At 38.1% G+C, this 23,205-nt stretch overlaps 6 protein-coding genes across 7 annotated transcripts; 2 read left to right on the top strand and 4 right to left on the bottom strand.

The window, feature by feature from the left end:
• Positions 1-1,065: 1,065 nt before the first annotated feature.
• On the bottom strand, positions 1,066-3,976 carry LOC126782280 (probable E3 ubiquitin-protein ligase ARI2). The gene is made up of 6 exons (XM_050507495.1): positions 3,614-3,976; positions 3,476-3,508; positions 3,097-3,367; positions 2,160-2,640; positions 1,392-1,937; positions 1,066-1,202 (listed from the first exon to the last, which is right to left on the bottom strand). Exons 1-6 carry the CDS (start codon positions 3,752-3,754, stop codon positions 1,082-1,084), a joined length of 1,593 nt encoding a protein of 530 aa, XP_050363452.1. The 5' UTR covers positions 3,755-3,976; the 3' UTR covers positions 1,066-1,081.
• An 877-nt stretch (positions 3,977-4,853) lies between these two features.
• Positions 4,854-8,124, bottom strand: LOC126782949 (protein DETOXIFICATION 33). The gene is made up of 8 exons (XM_050508307.1): positions 7,702-8,124; positions 7,289-7,484; positions 6,245-6,590; positions 6,069-6,155; positions 5,675-5,970; positions 5,437-5,555; positions 5,240-5,326; positions 4,854-5,137 (listed from the first exon to the last, which is right to left on the bottom strand). Exons 1-8 carry the CDS (start codon positions 7,963-7,965, stop codon positions 5,078-5,080), a joined length of 1,455 nt encoding a protein of 484 aa, XP_050364264.1. The 5' UTR covers positions 7,966-8,124; the 3' UTR covers positions 4,854-5,077.
• Positions 8,125-9,439: 1,315 nt separating this feature from the next.
• Positions 9,440-11,568, bottom strand: LOC126783171 (F-box/FBD/LRR-repeat protein At1g13570-like). 2 transcript variants are annotated; one of them, XM_050508586.1, is made up of 4 exons: positions 11,388-11,568; positions 10,304-11,131; positions 10,072-10,227; positions 9,440-9,936 (listed from the first exon to the last, which is right to left on the bottom strand). In XM_050508586.1, the coding sequence occupies exons 1-4, from the start codon at positions 11,394-11,396 to the stop codon at positions 9,658-9,660; spliced, it is 1,272 nt and encodes a 423-aa protein (XP_050364543.1). In that variant the 5' UTR covers positions 11,397-11,568; the 3' UTR covers positions 9,440-9,657. The 2 variants fall into 2 exon arrangements, with proteins under 2 accessions (XP_050364543.1, XP_050364544.1); XM_050508587.1 differs by having other exon boundaries at positions 10,304-11,125.
• A 2,371-nt stretch (positions 11,569-13,939) lies between these two features.
• Positions 13,940-15,759, top strand: LOC126784533 (type IV inositol polyphosphate 5-phosphatase 11). The gene is made up of 6 exons (XM_050509998.1): positions 13,940-14,085; positions 14,163-14,474; positions 14,582-14,658; positions 14,899-15,024; positions 15,141-15,328; positions 15,439-15,759. The coding sequence occupies exons 1-6, from the start codon at positions 14,030-14,032 to the stop codon at positions 15,757-15,759; spliced, it is 1,080 nt and encodes a 359-aa protein (XP_050365955.1). The 5' UTR covers positions 13,940-14,029.
• Positions 15,760-16,731: 972 nt separating this feature from the next.
• Positions 16,732-21,781, top strand: LOC126782411 (protein DA1). The gene is made up of 12 exons (XM_050507651.1): positions 16,732-17,308; positions 17,910-18,064; positions 18,178-18,268; positions 18,466-18,781; positions 19,055-19,175; positions 19,392-19,475; positions 19,776-19,895; positions 20,026-20,238; positions 20,756-20,818; positions 20,913-21,031; positions 21,142-21,200; positions 21,318-21,781. The coding sequence occupies exons 2-12, from the start codon at positions 17,951-17,953 to the stop codon at positions 21,635-21,637; spliced, it is 1,620 nt and encodes a 539-aa protein (XP_050363608.1). The 5' UTR covers positions 16,732-17,308; positions 17,910-17,950; the 3' UTR covers positions 21,638-21,781.
• A 152-nt stretch (positions 21,782-21,933) lies between these two features.
• On the bottom strand, positions 21,934-22,822 carry LOC126782412 (probable calcium-binding protein CML41). Its single transcript, XM_050507652.1, has one exon. The coding sequence runs from the start codon at positions 22,787-22,789 to the stop codon at positions 22,190-22,192; it is 600 nt and encodes a 199-aa protein (XP_050363609.1). The 5' UTR covers positions 22,790-22,822; the 3' UTR covers positions 21,934-22,189.
• Positions 22,823-23,205: the final 383 nt, after the last annotated feature.

Raw genomic sequence — 23,205 nt, 5'->3', positions numbered from 1 at the left:
CACTTGGGTTCAAAACAAGGACCCGACTATATGTGGGCCGCAGCCCCAAACTGGCCCAACAAAAGTGACCCGAAATGGTTTTATGAAGAAAATGTATTTCTGAATAAAGTTCGCTGCGAACTTTCTTCATATAAATGTTGGATAAAATCCCAAGAACATGAAGTATTTCATTGCACAGTGAAGGTACGTTCCGCTGTATTTTGTCGATCACCTCACAAATATTATCTATGCAAATAGTCCAATACCTCCTCCGAGGAAACATGACAGCCCTTCATGTTCATGTAGTGTACGAAAGCAGCTGAAGGTCTCCAACACAAAAAACTGATGAAGTCTCGGAGACCTTCGGTGGATGGCTACATGAATTTGTAGCACAATACTATTGTTGCTCAGAGCAAGTACTCAGCAAGAGGCTGATGAGCTGAGAGTGTTGTTACGTTACTTCCGTACACGTATTTGTTTCCCTATGAAATGAACAAACGAGGACTGTAAAACTGTGCTGCTACTCTCATAGCTCTATGATCAACTTGGTAAGAGAAGGGAGAAAAATGGAACGTACGTATCTCCAGTATTATGAGATGTATAAACTCATAATTTCATTTCTGAACAATGAATGCATACAACTTAGTACATCACCCTATCTATGTAATATCCTTGGCAAAACAACTAGGATTATATGTGAGGTTATTTTAAAAGAATCTGATTTCTAAGTACGTTTCTAACCCTGAGGAGGTTAAGAGGTTGGGTTATCATTTTGGTAAAGTTCCACAACTGTGAACTCGACCATCCTAACTATTTCAGCACCATCTGCAGCCCTGAAGGACTTTTTTGAGATTTGCAGAGTCTTCGACAGTTCTTCCCCAGGCATGATTCAAAGAGAAAAGCATCAACTTTCACCACAACACACTCTCAAACTCGGTTGAGGACAAATTCTATAGTTGTCCGTAGGAGATCTGATGTTTCCAAGTTCTTTTCTGGTATAGAAAAAGTGTACAGAAACATAAATAATAAGGAACCCGCAAGGATATGTAAAGCCTGGAAGACTCTTGCTTTTATAAATAGCCATACCGTCCCATTGTCATTTTCAGAATCCAGAGCAACTGTTAATTTCTGATGCTTTCTCCACTCCATTTGAGCTGTAAGAAACAATTCTGTGAACAGAAAATTGAAGTTTGCCCAGCAAATCATACTCAATGCATTCAAACCTGCAAGTATACAATATGTTAGACTCATGTTATCATCACATATTTGATAAAAAAAAATATGTAGCTTCACATAGAGATGAACTGTAGTCTCTACAGCCGTTTGCCATAAGTTGTACAAAAATCATGGCTTTTTCAGGGCAACAAACTTCATTCTTATCATCTTTTTAGTACAGAGGTTGGCACACTTACAATTTTAGGCAGAGCTTATCAACAAGCGAAGAAAGATTCACCATCCTTAATTTTAAATCGTGAAGTTTCTCCTCGGAATAATGATCAAAAGGTTCCTGCGTAAACATAGAAAGCTTCTCCATGCTTGCCTCAAGCTGCTGCTGCTGGTCCTCAAACAAGTTCTGTTTTATAGTCCTTTCTTCTAATGTCAGCTCCTTTTTGAAAAGGTCACCAAACATGTGATATGCAAATGGGTAGGAATATGCAATAATTCGCCTTGATCTAAAGAGTCTGTCGAGAGCATTGCTTGCCCAGCTATAATCTTTAGATGACGATAAGTTTTCTTCCAAATATGTTATCTTTCTTTGTACGGTTTCCTTCAGCGAAGCTTCAAGCTTAAGAGAATCTTTATGAGCTTGAAAACGGTTGAAGTAGTGAGTGTAACGAAATAGGTCCTTCTTGGTTTGCTCAAGGTCTGTCTCCTCATCTTCTTTGAATCGTCCACACTCATGACCTGCAATGGAATCCCATGTATGATCCGAACCAGTAGGGGCACCACAGAGCCAACTGAGAGAGAAAATAAAAAGACTATCAACTTCAAATATTGTTATGAATGCTGTCAAAATTATGAAAGCAAATCAGTGAAAGCCAATTCAAACATTGTTGAACACATATCACATCTTTGCACAAAAACTTTTGAGCGCATATCACATCTTTTAACTGCAACCACATATAAATGTTAAGAAGACACAAGGGTATCTGCAGAAGATGCACGGTATAATCACTCACCAGAATGGTTGTTCACAGATACAGGTAACTAAATTGCATCCTCCATTTTTTTCAACCAGCTTGTTACATTTTGGGCAAGGCTTTGTGTTGACTGAAATGTAATTAACAGTCTCTGATTCATCTACGCACTTCTTCAACCATTGCTCCCACATGTGGCATGAACAAGGAGAGTGTGCTTCACATAAACAGCTAAAACAGAATTGCTTTCCACATGCACATTCAATCTCGATTAAACCATCTTCCTCAATACGTATAGCATTTCCACAATGAGGAACACTCGGGCACCACTTCACCTTTCTATTATCCTCAATATATGACTCCAGGAGAAAACGATCAAACTTCTCTGCCAGATTAGGATCCCTTGCACTGACCAGATTTCTAATTATGGCTTCATCACACACAGCATTGCACTTGTGCGCCATGCATTTGATGCGCCTACTTTGACCCTCATTTATTTTCACAATAAAATGCTCTGTCCAACCTAGGCACAATGGCAGGCGAAACTCATTCCATTAAAAAAAAAATATAGAATCACAGCAAGCAGGCTGGCATGAACAAATATAACAAAGCCACTAACATGAGATGGTAGGCATTTAGTGCATTCCGCATGTTCACAATACTATTTGCCATAACCTCCTCTACAGATAACCATATCCCCAGATTCATTAAGAGAAATTTGAAAGGAAATCCCAAAGGTTGCATAATGGTTTCATTTCGTTAGCAAAATCCAATCTCATTATTTAGGAACATATTCAAAGATTAAAATTCAAATGCCATTAAATCACAAGTGAAAACAAAATGCTTTTTTTATCAACTTCAATCAAAAGATTATACACCAAGCTAATTGTCATCACTGGTTATCCCAGAACAAACAAAATGCACTTCAGAATTTCGCAAAACAGAAAATGATTAGATGATCGATCAACAGAGTTCTTACATTCGTTACAGAAACAGTGATTGCAATCCATGACAGTGACCTCATTTGCCGGAATTTCATCCATGCAAATATCACACATGACCTCAGATGAAAGCTCGGATGTGTCATGCTCCACCATAGTCACGCCTGCCTTTTCGTATAGAAACTCTTTCCCTCTCTCAACATACACAGCAAGCACCTTGTCGACATCCCATCGATAATGAATGAGCAAGGTTCGGGCATGGTACTCTTTCAATGACAACACATCCATCACCCTCTGCACATCTCCCCTCTACAGTTTTCCAATAACCAACATCTCAGCATATAACAGAAAACAAAATTCAATGCCATCAAACTTACATTCATATCAGAAACTCAAAATTAAATAAAGAATAATTACCTGTGCAGCCAAGAGAGACTCTTTTGAAATTACCTGCATCAATAATAAAATTCCTTTCATAATTTCGAAACTCGGAAGGTAAATTTTTCAAACCGGATTTACCAGAATTGAATCAAGAACGGTAAAAAATCGGATTACCTTGGCGGAGGAAACCTCACACTTTGGAGTCTCACTCTCAACGTAGGCCATCATCTCCTCCTCCAGACTCTCGCGATCATTATCTTCCTCCTCGTCGTAATAGCCTTCGTCCTCGCTGCTCATATAATAGTCGTCCTCCATTTTCCGATCACCGGCGAGAATTATAAAACTCCGCGGTGACAAAAAGAGAGAATATTCCGGGGGAAAAAAGAAAGCTTCTAGGGGAAGAAAAACCCCTAGAAACGAAAAGAGAGTCTCTCTTTTCCCCTTTCCTTATCTTCTCCTTATCGATCGTCTTCTTCTTCTCTTGTATGAGATGAAACGAATCGGAGAGAGGCATTCTGAGATGGTTTATATAGTGATCGGCTTCTTCTTTCTTTAGCTTCCATGGTGGAGAAAAGTCGTGCTTAAAATAAAATCTCAGGTTCCTCTTTTTTTTTTCTTTTTTTTTTTACATTTTTAATTTTTTGGTGGTAAAATTAGGGTAGTGACTGTTATTTAATTTTTACCGCTAATTTTTTTTTTTTCAGTTTTAAGACATTTCCTATATGGGGCCGAAGACAAACCCAGCGGAGGACAACCTCTCAATGCTCCACGGTGGTACACCGTTGCATACCGAAGCGGAGTGGCCAGTCTAGAAACCAGGTGTCAGGGTATCCCCACGGCCGAATGTAATACCTCCGGCCGGCGTGAGACTAATCTCTGATGGGGCTCATGTGAAATGGTTCCAACCCGGAATTTCACCGGGTGCCCTGACCACAGTAATGTCCTCAATGCCTCAACTCAGGCTCATATTGTGGCCCAATTAGAAACAAAGAGTTGTGTAATGCCTCTACCAACGATCGAACTCCTGATCAATGTCACGTTTAAACCCTGATCAAATAGTTGCCGCGGTCAGAAACCACTACACCACACCCCGTAGTTTACCGCTCATTGTTAATAGAGGGTTTATGATATAATTTGCCTATATGATTTGTGTTCATATTGGCATACTATGCCTATATGGAGTCTGCCTTGTAGATCCTCATAGGCTCCAAGGCCAGGTATCTATTTCTCTGTATGATCAGTTTTTTTTTTGGCAAGATTTTCATCATGAATTTGGAGCAATTAAAGAAATTGAATGAACTTTCTGGTGAAACAATTACTTGATGATCGAAAAAAAAAGTAGCATTTTCAAGTTTACTGATGGCAGCTGCACCATCTTACAGAAATGCTGCAAAACTAGGAATAGGAAACCACCAAATCATTCCTTTTCTAGATACAACAAAATCGATGTGTCACTACTACTCGCGCAAGTTCTTTACTGATTTCGGATATGATCTGATAGTAGCACATCAAAGTTGTAGCATACTAATAGTACTGTTGTCCAATGCACCTCACTACTTTCTGAGTTTTAGCATCAAGATATCTGTGATTGCAGTACAATGATGCGTCAATGATTAATCCCGATGTTACACTTTTGATTCAGTGATCTCCTTTTCTTCCTCCTCCCCACTTGAGGACACGGCTCTCAGCTTGTTCAGCCTGCATATTCACAATTCAAAACATAATTAGCACTCATGTACAACAGTACAAGGCTAGAAATAATGGATGTGAAGAATGAGAGATATTGAGACTAGCACTGACCTCTGTGTTCCAGTTAGTTATGGAAGTGACAACTATCAAGATTATGGTTTGTAAGCAAATGCCACCAATCATTCCTGACCAAATACCCTATGAAAAAACAAACCCACAATTCAGTTTGGGGAGACGATCAATGTAACCATAGTTCATCACTAAGTCTATTATACAATGAGATTAAAGAGTAGCTCAAAATATAGTACCTCAACACCAAAAGCAAATGTGAATCCCAGAAGTATTCCAGCTGGCAATCCAACAACATAGTAACACCCAATGTTGATGTACGCCACAACAGATTGCCATCCAGCTCCAACAGCAACACCTTCAGGAAAATAAAACAATGCAACTCGAATAAATGATTAAGAAAACTAAACGCTGTTCATCGACTCCAATCAAGTTGTATGAAACATTAAGTATGTCTTTGCATTGTTCCTATCTTACCAGATAAAACTGGTTGAAGACTGTTAAGAAGCACTGTGATTCCAAGCAAGGTAGCAAGTTGGGTAGTTTCCTCAGCAACAGCCTCACTACTGGTGAACAGGTAAGGGAAGTAGTCCCTTGTTCCAAGAACTATGGCCATGCAAACCACTCCTATAGACACAGAAGTGATTGAAACCACTATCACTGAGAATTTCGCTATCTTCGCATTTCCAGCCCCAAGTTCATTTGACACCCTCACACTAATCGCAGCATTGAACCCGAGTGCAATCATGGCATCCCATCCTTGTATGTTCATGCTGCACATATATATAACTTGAGTATCAGAAATGAGTTCGCTAAAACATCAACAATTGAAAACTGATTACACAGTACTTCTGCTAAGCACATTAATTACCAAATAGAGATGGCATCAACCGGGATCAAAGGATCCGCCAACCGGCCAGTTATGACCACCAGCACCATCAGGTACCAGAATTCCAAACTGCAATCACCACCAAACTAATTACTATTGTACTTCAAAGCTCAAAGTAAAAACTAGAGGTAACAAAACGGTTGGAGAAAGAAATGTACCATAACATAACAGCAGAAGCTAGAGAAAGCTTGACAAAGCCATAGAGGTCGGAGAAAGCGAGCATGGAGAAACCACTCCAGGCACCATCCGACTTAGTAATGAAGATGTACAACAACTGGCCAATGACAATAAGCCACCATGAGGTGTTGAGTGTGATTGCTGCTCCAGTCAATCCCCAACCGAGCTTCAAAATCATCAACCAACTGAAAAAGGTGTGGAGAACTAGTACACCAGCTGATATGTAAGCCATCACATACACTTTCCTCTGTGCTTGTAAGAATTTCTGTATAGGAAAATTGAGCGCGTACGCGAACAACTGTGGAAGCATCCACAGAGCAAACTTTCCTGCACCACAGAAGCCCAAAAGAGTAAGTATCTTGGGCTGGCCCATTACGTAAAGAAAAGCAGCCCACTTTTTTCACGTGCTCGACGTTGAGATGTTCATTCACAGTGACATATTTCTTGAATGAAGTTGGCTGGCTTTTGGGGTCTTCACCTTTTATGGCAAATCACTAAGAGATAAAATTTGCCCATTTTTGGTAATCTTTCATGATTATGTTACATGATTGCAACTAAACTACTAAAGTTTAACATCTAAATATGCAGTGGCGGAGCCAGAAATGTAGGTTTACAAGTGCACCAAAAAGAGGTTAATGTATATATATCTACAATGTTAACTCGATAAGATCTTGTATCATTGTAACATTTACAATTTGAACAAGCAAAAATTAATTTTTATTCATGAAAAATAATTCAATGTAAGATAAGAAGTAAAAAATAGAGGATAGATTTATAAATAAAACTTGAAATAGGCCACTTGACAAGAGAAGAAAACAAAAGCAAAAACTAGTAAGAACAGCAAGACTCGAACTTTAACAATGCAAGAAAGATGACATACCACTACACAACCATTAACATTGTCCATTTTTAACTGTAAAATATATATACTTACTACAGGAACCAGTACTGTAAATATGTGCAGCTTAGCAATTTACTACTGTGTTATACATAAATGAGAGTATAAAGATGAGTTAAGTACTAACCGGCGGCCTCAGATATTTCGTCGGTTTCACCAATGAGCTCAAGAATGGGAGGAGACCAAACATAGATTGGAACCAAAAATAGAGATGTAGTCAGCAAAATGATCCATGACCTCTGCATGTACACCCCCAACATTCTAATCTGCCCCGCACCATATGCTTGCCCACATAGCGTCTCCAGTGCACTTCCCATTCCCAACTGTAATTTTCTCCACCACAAAACTTAATATTTAGTAACTAATAGAGACATTAGTAACTAAACTTACTAAGTAAACATTGGAGTAACAATAATGCGTTTTTTTTTTGGGAAATGAGGACATTGGAGTTTAGTGTAACTACCACAGACATGGCTGGCCACCTTGCACAAGTTGAGCCACAAATTTTAAGGACAAAGCAAATGGAGATTAATAACTTACCATGACACCGAAGGCAAGGCCAGCAATGACGGAGTTCTCGACGGAGACGGCCGCGAGCTCGAGTTCCCCAACGAACCCAGTGAAGGTCTGAGTGAGAGCACCCAATGAGTACTGACATAAGGCTGTGAAGATTGCAGGGCCAGCAATCTGCCATAGCTTCTTCGACTCCACCCGAAACTTGGGACAGAACGCGAGTTCCTTTTCGTCTTCATGGCCGCTGTGGTTACTGATCAGAAGTGGGGTATCGTCTACTACGGCCGCCATGGCTATGGTGATCGAGAGAGCTAGCTAGCTAACAGTGATGAAGTATTGCAATGTTTCCAAGACTTAGTGGGATAGTGAGGTCTTATACTAGTTACTTTCTAGCTGGGAAGAGATTTAGGGGTTTTCGGTGGTTGGAAAATCTGGTCTGAGTTTCGTTTGGCTTGCCGGTGCCAGGTTGGTGTGGACTGTGAAAAGCCTTATACCAGTTGCAGTGGTTGAACGGTGGTTATTGTACAACGCTTTCAAGCTAACTTTTCGACTTGCGTTCGTATTCGATGGGCCCAACAGAACGGCGGCGTTTTGAAGGTGTTTGTCTTCTACAAGTTAACTCCATTTTAGTTTTGAACCATCGTTGTATTGTTAGGTAGTATGAAAACTATGAATATTCCATTGTACTAGATTGAACTAAAACGTGGTGTGTCTCTCAACCGTAAGATCATTTAGTTGGAAGAGTAAAAGAGGAAACTTACTTCATTAGCGGTATAGTTAGTTGCCAACAAATAATCTTCCTGCCTGAGGAAGTAGAGTACTGCCCTTTGGAGGATCATAGCTCCTCTAGTCAGTTTTAGGTTGCGGAACTAATTAGTAGTTTTCGGCTTTAGAAACGGATCTCATTCTAACTTTCAGGACTTCTTCTGCTTTCTCATTCGGTACTTTACCGCGTACATTACAATTATTGAGTTCTTACTATTTGACCTAGTGTTGATTCAGATTTCAGAGCTAGACTTGTAAAAGTGAGAGCTGAGTGCCTGAGTTGAAGACTCGTTTAGTAACCGTATGTGAAAACGTGGGTGGTAAACTGATTTTACAGTTGAGGTCTGACTAGAAGGGTAGGTTTACTAGGTTGAGGTTCATATCACAGTCAAAAGTCCATGCCTGGATTGTGATCGATTACTACTCCATTTAGAACATGAGTGGGCTGAAATTCATTCTATATGCATGTGGATTTTTCCCCTGAAAGCAAAATGAGAACTGAAATTTTCTTTAAATATAATCCCCTATATTTTTAACCCAAAAAAAATCCCCTATATCAAATATGTTGGACGTATCTCATCTCCTTTCAGCTGCTAAAGGTCGTTGTTGTTAATGCATTTATTTTCAGCTGATCAGAAAAATAAACTATAGCCATCAGCCCCACCATCATAGGGCACACTACTTGTACAATTGTGTACCCATAAAAAGATGGGGAAATCCCAAATTCGGTAACAACCAACTTTCTCATTATCTTACTCCCCTCGAGTCTAAAAATGGGATGTGTCTATTGGTCAATTGAATTGTCTTGATGCAAGAAAAAAAAATCGTGGAGCTAGAAAATTCAAACAATCTTACTGTAAACCTCCACTCAAATCCTTTCTTCATGAAATGAGCATATAAATCAACAACTCATCTTTGGCCGATGGTTCTGTTAGACAGACACCTCTAAAGAGAATGAAACATTTAAAAACACTATGATATGCACAGAAGGATATAATGGTAGTCAAGCATATTAGAGTTGCGAATTCCATCACAAAAACGTGTGCATCATGCATGTTAATGCCAAGTGAAGGCACATCTGAGTTTACAAATACCATAGAGAGATTACTGCTTGGTATATACACATTGTTCAGGAAACAAAATGACCTACATCACAAAGACTTCTATCCATGTTCATCCTGCAGGCAAGGACTCCTGGGTGCTAAATTAACTGATGAATCATGGCTCCAAGTAAAATATCTTGGCATTGGCTGAGGCCCGCTTAAATTGGAGCAACTTCTTTACCAGCTCCCAACCACAGTCGCCAGAAGCAGGCTTAACAGTCATCTGCTCAAGCATGGGTGAATTAGAAAGTAAAAGTTCGATGAGATCTACCTCATTTTGGGTATCGGAGATGCCATTTATTCTGACAAGTCGTAGTCGGGAAAATGGACAATCGCAGTTATCGTCTAGGCATAACTTAGTTCTTCCAGCAGTAGGCTGTTCATTTGGGCGGACCTGTAAGTGTGTGGCATCAGAATCTTGAACATATTACACATTAGGTCTCAGAAACTCCCATCCAGCAGAGTTCGACCAATCCATTTAAATTAATGAACAGAAAATTCTAGAATGCATTAATACCATAAAGCTCACCAAAAGCTCAAGCTCTTGCAGAGAAGGGGAGCTTCTCAGAATGCTTACAGCAGTTAAAAGCTCCTCCCAATCACTGAAGTTGATGCGTATTGAAAGGAAATTCAGATCTAAACATGGTTTAGGCAGCTTTCCTGACACAATACCAGCAGCCAAATACTGGAGAGCGATACAATGGAGTCAATTAATATGCTAAAATTCTACAGCATACGAAACTGCAGAAACCTTTACTTACCTTTAGAAAGCGACTCTGAATTTCAAGCCTCTGAACATGAGGTAGCTGAGAAAAAAACTTGACCAGATTGCCAGAATTACGAGGAGACCGTCTCTGGTGATCGAGTGCATGCTCGTATAAAGCAATAGAAACAACAGTAAGATTCAAGGTGTTCATAAAATTAACATCCTCAAAAGCACCTCCAGTGTCAAAGAATTGGAGGTTAGGAGCATCAATGTTGAGTTCAGTGATACCCTCAAAGTTCATCAAGCTCAATCTCTCAAGCAGAGGACAGCTAAGTATCAGATTCTCAAACACACCTTGGGCCACTGTAACATGCTGAATATCCAAGCTCTTCAAACACCTAAAGCCCTTGAATGACGAGGGTGGTTTCAGCGAACAATTAAACACCTCCAAGTGAGTAATCTCTTGTAGAGAAAACAAACACGAAGGCATTGGGTAGCGAGGCCCTTTCCAAATCTCAAGCACAAATTCCTTCACAGAGCTTCTCGAGAGATAACGAATCCAGCGGTCAACGTCGGTAGTGCCAGAAAACTCTCGATTCGAAAGCTTGAACTTGTGTATGGGACCAGTGTGAAGTAAGAGCACATGATCCACAATGTTCACAAAAGTAGTATTGAGCCGATTAGAGACACAATGATGATCAAACACAAGATGCCCGAGCGTAGACCATTTATACCTCCATTTGGTGGACAAAACACTCGTCCTCACCGCCTCCTTTATAGGCAAATGCTGCAAAATCTGATCTATAATATGACATGGTAGACTGCCGAGCCTATCCAGCTCGATATCCATTTTGTAATGGGACTTGGGCGGTTCTCTCTGCTTCTATACATTCCGGTAATGAAATAAATAAATAATCTCACACAATTATCAGATGACAAAAATTAATTTCCATAACCTAGAAGCCTACCAGCTCGAAATTAAGAACTACATAAAGTATTGTAAAATTCGTAAGAGCAGTACTAATAAACTGTAATTCGTGAAATTACGGTGAGATTAGAAGAACTAAATATAACAATTCTTGTGCGATTATGGATTGAACGGAATGAAACGGAACTGAAAAACAAAGAGGAGACTTGACCAGAGGCATTTGTTGTTCGGGAAGTGAAGGAATCGAAGGGAGCAGTGAGATTGAAACGCTGCGGAATCTTCGAGGAAGAGATATCAGTAGGCAGTGGATAATCGTCTGGGGAAAATGAAGTAGAGGGCGTTGATTTGGATCGAAATTAGGGAAACAAGTACAGAGCCTTGGACCCGGTTTGCTATGCTCACCGGGCCGGACGATGAATTGGGCTTTACCGAGTACTTAGCGGACCTGTGTTTAGTAGCACTTATCCCAGTTTGTTTAGAAAGGGACGAACGTAACACTCATTATTAGGAAAGTGTTGGTTATATATCTACTCATAATTAGGTTTCCGACGACGGTCGTCATCAGCAGTTTAGTCACTTGCTTCGCTCGGAATTCCTCGGATTGGTTCGTGTTACAGTTACATGATGAGGCGCCTGGTATTGAAATTGTTCTCAACTTCTCGCTCTCTTTTTTTGGTCAGAATGCTATTATAGATTTCAAAAGCAATGAAAAATGCAGAATGAAGCCACTCTGTACACGTACGACCATGGTAATCATAACTGCTTATCGTGGCTATAGCCAGCATATATGAGAATGAAATCAATATCAGGTGCTACAATTAAAGACTAGATATTGAATTCAGTTTACTTATTCATAATTAGATTTGAAAAAAATGGTAGATGTTTTAATCATGTCAAATATGTCGTTTCTGAGTTTTATAGTCTTTGTATTTGGTGAGTAGCATATCTAGCAAATGTCACCAATATAAGGTTCTCTTATTCAAATCTAAATTATTTTTTAAAAGAAAAAAATCAATAAAATAAATAGGTTCGGTGTAATTCTAAGAGGGTTTAATTTAAAGTTGGTCTAGAGGTTTGATGTATATCTAAATCCTCCTTTGAATTTAATCTTTGGGGTTTTCCCGCAGTTTAGTGCTTTGAATACATCTGAACCGTTCGATGGGTTTTAATTTGTCTTTCCTTGGCCAGGTGTAAGCGTCTTAAGCCAGTGTAGTTTAGAATCCATTGGTGCCGTGAACCACTGTATAACATTCCCATAAATGTTGTGACAAGTATGACCTCCCTCAATGGGTCACGAAGACACGATCCAAATTCTGTTCCTTGAATTTCTCCTCCAATTGATCGAAAATATTTTTAAATTTTCAGTCATATCAATTTCTGAAGATTTTGTTCCGAAACATTTGTCATTCTCACATTCTCACAGTGAATAAGCATCTAATTACAGGAGAAAATATTACGCTAATTATCCATCATACATGGTTGTGATTGAGGACAAATCGATTATGGTTATGTATGTAAGATAATTTCCAAAACTTAGGTTATCTCGTTTATCATTCCTTATTTAACAATTAAATTAGATAAATTTTTCAGTTCTACCGTAGCACCACGTGGTAATATCTAATGGTCTATTTTTCAAATTACAATTTGTCATGCAAGATTTAATTAAAATTATAATATTTAAACTATTTTGTCAAAAACTATTTTAGGTTTTTTTTTCTAAAACTTTGCACCTTACACTCTAATAACTTAAACCTTAAAACCCTACACCCTAAATCCTAAACTCTAAACCCAAAATTCTAGTTCAAAATCATCAATATACATAAAGGTCATTTCACAAATAATAAAAATATGTTAAATTATAATTTTGATTAATAAATCTACGTGTCGAAATATAATATGTAAAAATGACTACTATACATTGTCACGTGATATTACGGTAGTATATAAAAATTTCTCATTAAATTAAAGTTGTTTCTAGTAAAAGTTAATTGTAAATGAGGTCTATTGAGCAAGTTTAGAAGTTGCAGCCACAACCTTCTTATTTAACAAAACTAAACTAGTTACACATTGGTGTTTGTTTACTCAAACAGCGCGTATCCATTTACGCGGTTGTTGATACAAACATATAAATGATATTTATTCACACTGATCAGATGAGATTCTAATGGCGGAAAACAAAACAACTAAAAATTTCTCCATCACTACATCTACAATGGTGGTTGAGCGTTACTGTATCATTTGTATATTACAAACTATCAGTATAATGTATCAACTCAACTAATTTCTCGTATGTGGGCTTATTTTTCCTCAGTAATTGTTTAGTAGTATACTTGCATATTCCAATTAATTCACGTGTATAAACTCCAAACTTCTGAAAGCCTCAATATTTGAAGTTGTGTGGAGGGTGTATATGTTCATATATGCTGGTTATCCAACAGTGACGTCGAGTATGGCCTGTAATATATGGTCGTTCTCAAGTTTGATTGTACTTGTCTGTATTTTCAACGTCTTCTAACCTAACTCGTGGAGAAACTACAATAACCAAGTAACCATAGATATCCTATCCAAATATGTTTTGCAATATTGACTTTCCTTTGTTAGATGAGAAGACATTGCAGCGCCAAATAATGGAAACCTATTCCAAGTTCGTTTCTATGCAGAGATATATGCACTTGGTCAATAACACGTTTTAGTAAATTATGCATATCTCTATATATCTAGCTAGCTTCTTCCCCAACTTAACATTATTAATAAACTAGTACCTGAGACTTGAGAGCATTTTGTGCCCGATTTGGAGCTATCTGCAGAAAAGGATAGTCCATACTGTGTTGTTGAACAAATTCTTTAACTCATATGTTAATGATCAATATGGGAAATTCAAGCTCCAATAATCAGCATCCTACTAAAAGGTACGTACTTATTATATTAGTTTTCTTTTTCAGGGAATCGAATAAATTTAAATTAATTTGTAATATTTTACGTGCAGAGGAAGATTCAAGTACTCGAAGAGAAAGCACAACCAGCTCGGTGCAACTTGCTGTGCAGGTTATGATCGTGGTTATCATGAAGGAATAAAGAGTGCAAGAGGGGACAACCACGTTTGTGATTTCTCACCTTCTTCGGATCTATGCATTTACGTCGTTACTTGGAATATGAATGGCCAAGTGTGTTACCAAGATTTGGAGGAGATTGTTGCCGGGAACAACCGCAAGTTCGATCTTCTGGTTATCGGTCTGCAAGAGGTGCCCCGGAAAAACATTTCACGACTGTTGCAGACAGCGCTTCTTGATACTCACATGTAAGTCGACCAGTACTCCAGCCAGATATACAGTAGCTCGAGTTTGATTGCGGTCAGTTTGTTATTTAATTATTCTTATTTAGCTTCATTCTGATCGATATGAACAGCTTGTTAGGAAAAGCCACTATGCAGTCGATACACCTATATGTATTTGGTCCACGGGGCTCAGATTTGTTCCTCAAAGGTGAGCTAGAGCTAGAGACGTAGGTCATGATCAAATATATATATATATATATATATATATATATACACGTACTTAGGCTAGCTATGAGTTTATTAGCGGCGTACTAATTAATCAGGCAGTGTGATCGAGTAGTTATTAATTAGTTAATGTTCGAAATACTTACTGATATGGTGATTGTAGGTGATGAACTAATTGATGCCGACTGTACGTGATGATCTATATTACTATATATACATGCAGGTATGAAGGTCGATAAACTCTCAGTTGGGGGATGTGGAGGACTAATTGGAAGGAAGAAAGGAGCTGTGGGAGTACGCATCAACTATAAAGGCATTCCAATGGTCTTTATTTCTTGCCATCTCTCTGGTACCTACGTACTCTCTAATTTCCCTCGCTGTTTTTCCTTGAAATTAAATGGGTTAATTCATCTCTAGTTTCGCTTAGGCAAGTGTTTAACAGTTGATTTATCGTGCGATGTGCAGCTCATGCTTGCAATGTGGGGAAGAGGAATTCGGAATACAAGAGCGTATCAGAATCTCTTTTCTCCAAGATCTTGAACCCTTACGCATCACCTCCCAAAATCATTGTTTGGTTGGGAGATCTCAACTATAGAATACAAGGGATTGAAACTCATTCTGTACGAAATCTGATAAACAAAGATCTTCACGGAGTAAGTACACATGTTCCATTCCTCACTACATGCATCTCTTTCCAAACTATAACCTAATGAGTTAACTATATATATTCATATTAACACACATACATATTAATTTGATGCAGCTACTAACCAGCAATGACCAACTATTACAAGAGGCCCAGAGAGGAGAAATCTTCGAAGGATACCACGAGGGAACGATCACTTTCAAACCTACGTACAAATACGACGTCGGAACTAGCAACTATGACACGAGTTATAAGGTGAGAGTGCCGTCGTGGACTGATCGGATTCTATTCAAGACAGACGAAGACATCGACGGCGAGTTCCATGCGACACTTCACTCCTACGATTCCATGGACGAAATTCACAGTTCAGATCATAAACCAGTCAAAGCTCATATATGTTTGAAACTTACCAAATCACCAAACACATCACGATCATGATGATTATATTGTACAATATACGTGGTTAATGTAACAATGACTTTTTCTGTGATTACCTGATCATGACATCATATTCTAATGACTTTCCTGAATCACGCAAAGATATAGAATTCTATTACGTACTCCTAAATTAATCGATCCAACTATTTGACCCTCATTTCTATCTGCCCCAAAGAAAACAAGGTTTGCGACAAATAATTGATTAATGACTAAATAAATTTATATATTTGATTCATACGTTGAACATAAAACTAGCTAGTGGATTGATATGGTCACTGTTGTGTTAATATACAAACAAAAGTACTATAGCAAATGACATGTGGGAAATTGACGTGTGTTTTTCCATATTCACACTTGAAATATTAATTATCGTTTGGAACAAATTTAACTAATCAAGGTCAAACAATGCATTATACGAATGAGTCACTAACACGAGGTAGCACAATATGCATGGAGACCGACCTACATATACACATTATTAACAAGATGTGATTTACAAATCAAAAGAAAAAGAAAAAAGAACTCCACTAATAAGATCATGCATTGCATATAAGAAGCCTATCATTTGTTTATATTCCTATACTGTACGTACTTCAATTTAGTTTTCTCTTTGATGCCAAAACCCAAAATTGTTGATAGGTGATTTAGGAATCTTCTTTTGTTCATATTCTTCTCCCTTTTTCAGTTGCTTTGTTACATTTACCATAACGCTCAGATCACAAATATCTTCACAAAATCCAACTTTTCAGCTAATTTTCGGCTTAAAGTCTAAAAACCCACTTACCCACGTCCCTTCAGTCCTTCACTTCTTCGTCACGACGCCAAAGGCCCATAACCTTTTAACAATTACCAATACTTAAACCACGAAACAATCCAAAATAGAAAGTAATAATTTTAGCGAATTGTTTATTATTTTTATTTTCACGATTATTCTTCAAGTTCAGAGTTGTTCTTTTGGGTGATTCTGGTGGAACAGTTAAAAAGAAGGAGGGAAGGGGGCGCTTCAGGATTCTGAAGATTGCCCAACTGGGTTTGATGAGGCTTCGTCAATCCCTTTTGGGTTAAGACAACAAAAGTCAACTAACGTTTGAGTCTTGCGCCTCTTTTATATTTGGTTTCTGTTTTCAAATTATTGACTTTGAAAATTTTGCGTACAGTTCATACCCTCATCCTTCCTTTGCATTCTTTGTTTTTTCAATACACACTGATTATTTTGGGGCATTCCTTTTACACGTTTATGGGATATTGAATTGTCTTCCTCCCCCATTTTCAGCTCTGCCAGATTCTCTCCTTCTGAATTTAAAGTTTCTTTTTCTTTTGTTTCTTGAATTGATTAATTTTTTGCTTACCCAAAAAAGAAGAAAGGAAAAAGAAGACAGAAAGTGAAGAAAGCAAAGAGCTTGAATGAGTTTTGTATACGTGAAAGAAGTTCTGATGGTGAGCTGTAAAAATGGTTGCTTTTGATCGATTTAGGGATCTTATCTGATCTGGGTCTGCTGCTCTGCTTGCATCTCTCTCACCATTGTTGCACTTTCATGATTTGTCAAAGGTGAGTCACTTCTCCACCATATGATTCTCTACCTTTTGTTGTTGTTCCTTTAGTTTGAAATTAAACTTAATATGTCATCTGATTTGTGGACATGTTGAACTGGAAGATATCTATCTCTGCCTCACCTCTTAATAGAGTAATTGAGTTGAGAAGCCTTAAGTTCTGAATTCTGCAAGTTTTAGCTAGAACATTCTGGGGTTGCAGAAATGCGTGGTGGGTGAATTGCCTTGATTCTGTTAGTCTGTACTTGTATGTTTACTGAACACAAATTCAATGGCATTGAGTATCCAGTTGTTGGGTTTGGCTGTGCAACATTTGTCAAACCCAGTTTGTTCAATTTTAGGTGATGAAGTTTGAATAGGTCCTGCTTGCCAGCATAAATTTGCTTGTATCCTTTTGCTTCTAGTTCAACCCTCCTTGATAAATTAAATGTTTATTTCAATATCCAGGCAATAATTATCTTTTGTTGTTTGCGTTGAATTCCATACTACATCGAAGGTTATGAAATTGTGCTACTAATCAGAATTATGTTGAACTTGTACAGCATCTGCTGGTTTAGTTGTTCATTTTGTATTAACTGAGATGGTTGTTTCATCTGCAGTTAAAAAGTTGATAGATTATGAGCACATAACGTTACACATTATGGGCTGGCTTAGCAAGATTTTCAAAGGGGGCTCCAGCCACAAAATATCGGAAGAGCATTGTCCTGAGAGCTATGGAGAGCATCAAAATACCGATGGTCCTTCTTGCTCAGGGGTAATAACATATATAAGTTTTTGGTTTTAGTTGAAAAAGTATATTTTCTGTAGAGTCTTCCTTTAATCTCCTCGAAGTTCTATAACACATTGTTTTGGGAATACTGAATGTAGGACATCTGGCCAGAAAATGAGAATGAAGATATAGACCGTGCTATTGCGCTATCTCTTATAGAAGAAAATCAAAAAGGAAAACATGTGATCGGTGAGTGAATTGTTACACACATTGTATGTTTTCGGTTTTTGATGGGTTCTGTTGGCTTCTGTATCCTGTCTATGAATAAGAGTATTGCAATTTAGATGTCCAATGGAATTTTGAATTACGTATTGCTTGAGAATTATCAAAACTCCATCATTTTTCTGTCAAATATGTACTAATTGGAAATTTACATTGGTTGTTAGATTCTAATTCTCAGTTGGAAGAAGATGAACAACTTGCCAGAGCCTTACAAGAAAGTTTGAATGCGGAGTCTCCTCCTCGATATGGAATTATTACAAATGCACATCCTCCTCAACATGGAGGAAATCTGCATCCTCCTCAATATGGAAGTGGAAATACATATCCCCCTCAATATGGAAATGGAACTTCACATCCTCCTCGATATGGAAATGGAAATACGTACTCTCCTCCATACGAAAATGGAAGTGCATATCCTCCTCAATATGGAAATGGACATACATATTCACCTATTCCCATGTACTATCCAATAGGGTCTAGGTATCAATTTCTACCCTGACCACACTCAATGAAGCCATGAAAAACAAAGAAACTTGGGATGTTATAAACCAGCTATTCATTAAAAATCATAAAAGTTGGGAATGTCACGTCTACATCAACCACTGAATATCAAGCTGCCTGTTGATGCAGTGATAATTCTTTTGGAAGTTCACAATAATCTCTATTTTGGGTTTTGTATTATTTTAATTATTCTGGTTTGATTTCTTCCTTCACTTGGATATGATCATAGAGAGTTTTCATTCTTTTTGGTAGGATTTGTGCCGGTTGCAATGCTGAGATTGGTTTTGGACGATATTTGAATTGCCTGAATGCAGTTTGGCATCCTGAATGCTTCCGGTGCCGTGCATGCAATGTACCAATTTCTGATTATGAGGTGTGAATTGTACTGATACTTCAGGAATCTGACTATAAACAATATCAATACTAAATGAGATTAAAGTTAAGTTAAAGTTTGAATGTAATAAGTAAGTGATAAAATAGATTTAAATTCAAGGCTTCTGCTTCTGGAGGCTTAGGTCTCCTTTCATTTTAGCACTGGCTCATTATTATTGCTTGTTTAAAGAAGCTTACTGTCTTTCATCTGACGCAGTTTTCTACATCTGGGAATTACCCTTACCACAAGTCTTGCTATAAGGAGAGCTACCATCCAAAGTGTGATGTTTGCAAGCACTTTGTAAGTAATCCAATATCCGTAATATATTTTCATTGGTTCTATCAAAACTTTTGAAAACAGAAGAATTTAGTTCTAGTAACTGATTCATAAGAATGCCGGATTACCTAACTGAAAAGAAATTTACCAGCTCAATTTTAATGACCATTCCATTTGCATACATCATAGTATTCCGACATCACTGATATATGACAGGATTGCCTGATTGGATATATGTGACAGGCCTCCTTTTGTTTGAATTTGCAGTGAGCCTACTATTTTTTTGATTAATTGTCATCTTTTGTAATATATATCTTTTGACAGATTCCAACAAACCCTGCTGGTCTTATTGAATATAGGGCACATCCATTTTGGGTTCAAAAATATTGCCCATCTCATGAACATGATAATACCCCTCGGTGTTGCAGCTGTGAACGAATGGAGGTCAGTAGATATAAATTATTTCATGGAACCAAACAAAGTTCTTTACTTCTACAAGAAGAAGTTGAATTTATTTAGATTATTTCAAAAAGAGACAGAGAGATATATAAGATGGTATGTACACTACCTGCAGGCTCGGGACACAAGATATATAAATCTAAATGATGGTCGGAAGCTCTGTCTAGAGTGCTTGGACTCTGCAGTGATGGATACCAGTGAATGCCAACCCCTATATCTTGATATACAGGAGTTTTATGAAGGTTTGAATATGAAAGTGGAGCAACAGGTTCCATTACTCTTGGTAGAAAGGGAAGCACTAAATGAAGCGAGAATAGGAGAAAGAAATGTAAGGACAATCACTTCTGATTAGTTTTTAGTATGACAAAAAAATTGTTTTTTTCCCATAGTTGGATTTGGAAAGTCAGACATCAATAATATGGAACCTTTCCAATTGTGTATGACGAATTTCAAGTCCCTTTGAAGAGTCACCTCATCATGTGTAGTTTAATTGTTTAACATGCATTTAAACATGATGTCATATATTGACATGGTTAGTTTATACAAACAGGTGTACAAGTCTGTTGTGAAATTTAGGAATTAATTTACACTTACATTTGTAGGTTAAATTGCTAATTGTTCAACGTGCATTCAAACATCATGCACCATTTTGACATGGTTAGGTCATAAATACAGGTGTACAAGTCTGTTGAGAAATTTAGGAAATTGCTTTATATAATTGTATGGTTCAAATGTTACACTTGCATCTTTGTCCATGTCTCATTTATGTGTTCGTCTAGATTTGAAATTTGTTATTCTGAAGTGTTATAAATTTACGTCTGCCTTCTATCTACCATCATCTCCAGGGCCATTATCACATGCCTGAGACAAGAGGGCTCTGCCTTTCTGAGGAACAGACTATTAGCACGGTAAAGAAATTTTAAAACATATTGCTGTTTTTATATAGGGATTGAGTTTTCAAATGATATCTTTTTGTTGGTTATGATATATGACAACTACCAGATTTCGAGGAGACCAAAGTTTGGGGCAGGGAACCGACACACAGACGTGATAACAGAACCCTACAAATTAACTCGTCTCTGTGAGGTGACAGCAATTCTAATCTTATATGGACTTCCAAGGTACATCTTCAATCCACAAGACATACAGACCTGACATCTCATTTGAGCATTTCCTGAGTTTTTCTGGATATTTGAATGTGAGCATGTAACTGGAACCTTCTGCATAATAGGTTGCTGACTGGGTCTATCCTAGCACATGAAATGATGCATGCATGGCTGCGGCTTAAAGGTACCTTTTTAGATCAAATTTGTTTCTATTCTTCTAGTCTTGAGATGAATTGCAAAGATGAGATATGGCCCGTCCAGGTGCAAACAAAAATTACTAAATTTCTAATGCTTCTTTCAGGTTACCGAACTCTTAGCCAAGATGTTGAAGAAGGTATCTGTCAGGTTGTAGCTCACATGTGGCTAGATGCAGAGCTAATGTCTGGCTCGGAAGGGAATTCTGCATCTACCTCCTCATCTTTCTCCAGTTCCACTTCATCAAAGAAGGGTACACGATCGCAGTTTGAGAAGAAGCTCGGGGAATTCTTTAAACACCAGATCGAAGCAGATATTTCCCCAGTATATGGAGACGGATATAGGGCTGGTCAACAGGCAGTGCAGAAATACGGGCTTAAAAGGACCCTAGACCATATTCGGATGACGGGGACCTTTCCGTGTTGAGAACTCACTCTGAAGATATTTTGGCGTTTTTTTTTTTTTTGTTTACCACAGAATTAGAACCTGGCTTTCTCATATTAGAAACAAGGCTGGGTTGATAGGAATTGACTCTGCAGAGAATTATGGATTGAATGCTCAATTTTATGATTTTGGCAACAGCCATGCATGAATCTACTTGATGACTGGAATTACATATCGTGTTCCTGATGCTACTCGATTACAAGATGATCACATTAACGTTTTGCATTATAAGCTAAACATTTCTCTATCAATTGGTTACAAATCAAACCAAGGAAGTTGAAACAGTTTTTTGTTTTGTTTTTGAAATGGGCTGTCGACTGCACTCACGCCGTAACGAAACTGCAGAATACAAGGGGGGACATTGAGCCTAAACCCCATACTGTAAGAACATCTAGAAATAATATCAGACGTCACTACATAACTTATGCATTCTAACAAACACCTTTTAGCAAGGCCTGCACCAATAGCACAACCATTTGCTTTACAAATTTGACAACAAAACAGAATATCTCAACCGCACAAGCACACGGTACTTCATGTTGAACTCATCATCTTCTGAAATTCATGGAAATCAAGAACACCATTTCCATCAAGATCAAAGACGCCGATCATGGATACACACTCGTCGTATGATTTGGCATCTCCGAGTCTATTGAGCATGTTCTGCAATCCTTTTGGTGTAATGCATCCACAGCCTTCATCAACTTGAAACATCTCAAAAGCGTTCTTAAGATCATCATTTTCATTGGCATTAATATCCTCTCGCCTCATCAATTTGACAAAGTCATCAAACTCCAGCAAGTCGTCACCATCATTGTCCAACTCTTTTATCACACTCTGAGCCTCACCAATGGACATAGGTTCCCCGATCGACAGGAAGTAAGCTTGAAGTTCGTTGGCTGAGATCTTACCGTCTTTGTTGGTGTCAAAATGATCAAAAACTCTCACAAGCTCCTCATCTCTTGCGACACTGTTGCTACTTTCAGTAGGAAGAGATGAACAGAAATAAGGGGGGCTATGGCTTTTGTTGGGTCTTGAACTAAGGAAAGAGAGGTTGAGCTTAAACATGTTCTTACTACTGAAAAACCATTTGTAAGCCTTCGAACCTACTGCTATGAACCCTACAATCTTCATTCTTCTAAAGAGGAGAAACAAAACTAGGGTTGATGTTCAAACTCTTGCAGCTCACCAGTGGCTTGTAAGTTATATATAGAACTCGTCTTTATGTGTTCATGACACATGAAATTGCAGCGTAATTTCTAAGTCGGGGGTGAGCAATTGACTGAAAATTCGAAAGACTGACTTCAGTGACTTGGTGTAAAAGATAGTACACTTGCATAGGATTCAACAAGAATTTTCACTGAAATGACTCCTTGTGAACTCAAGAGGTATCAAATTTGAGTATCAAGTGGGAGCTGATATGTCAACAACTGAAAATAACTAGAAACTTCCCCCCATGTTCTTTTAAACCATAGTGAACAGAACAAAATACCACTGAAAACAACCAAGAAATTTCCCCATTGTTCTTTCTACTTCATGAATGGGCTGGG

This window comes from Argentina anserina, chromosome 2, assembly GCF_933775445.1.
Source record: "Argentina anserina chromosome 2, drPotAnse1.1, whole genome shotgun sequence".
In the NCBI taxonomy this organism is placed as follows: domain Eukaryota; kingdom Viridiplantae; phylum Streptophyta; class Magnoliopsida; order Rosales; family Rosaceae; genus Argentina; species Argentina anserina.
The sequence above is the reverse complement of the archived record's forward strand: the minus strand, read 5'-3'. Positions and strand labels throughout refer to the sequence as shown.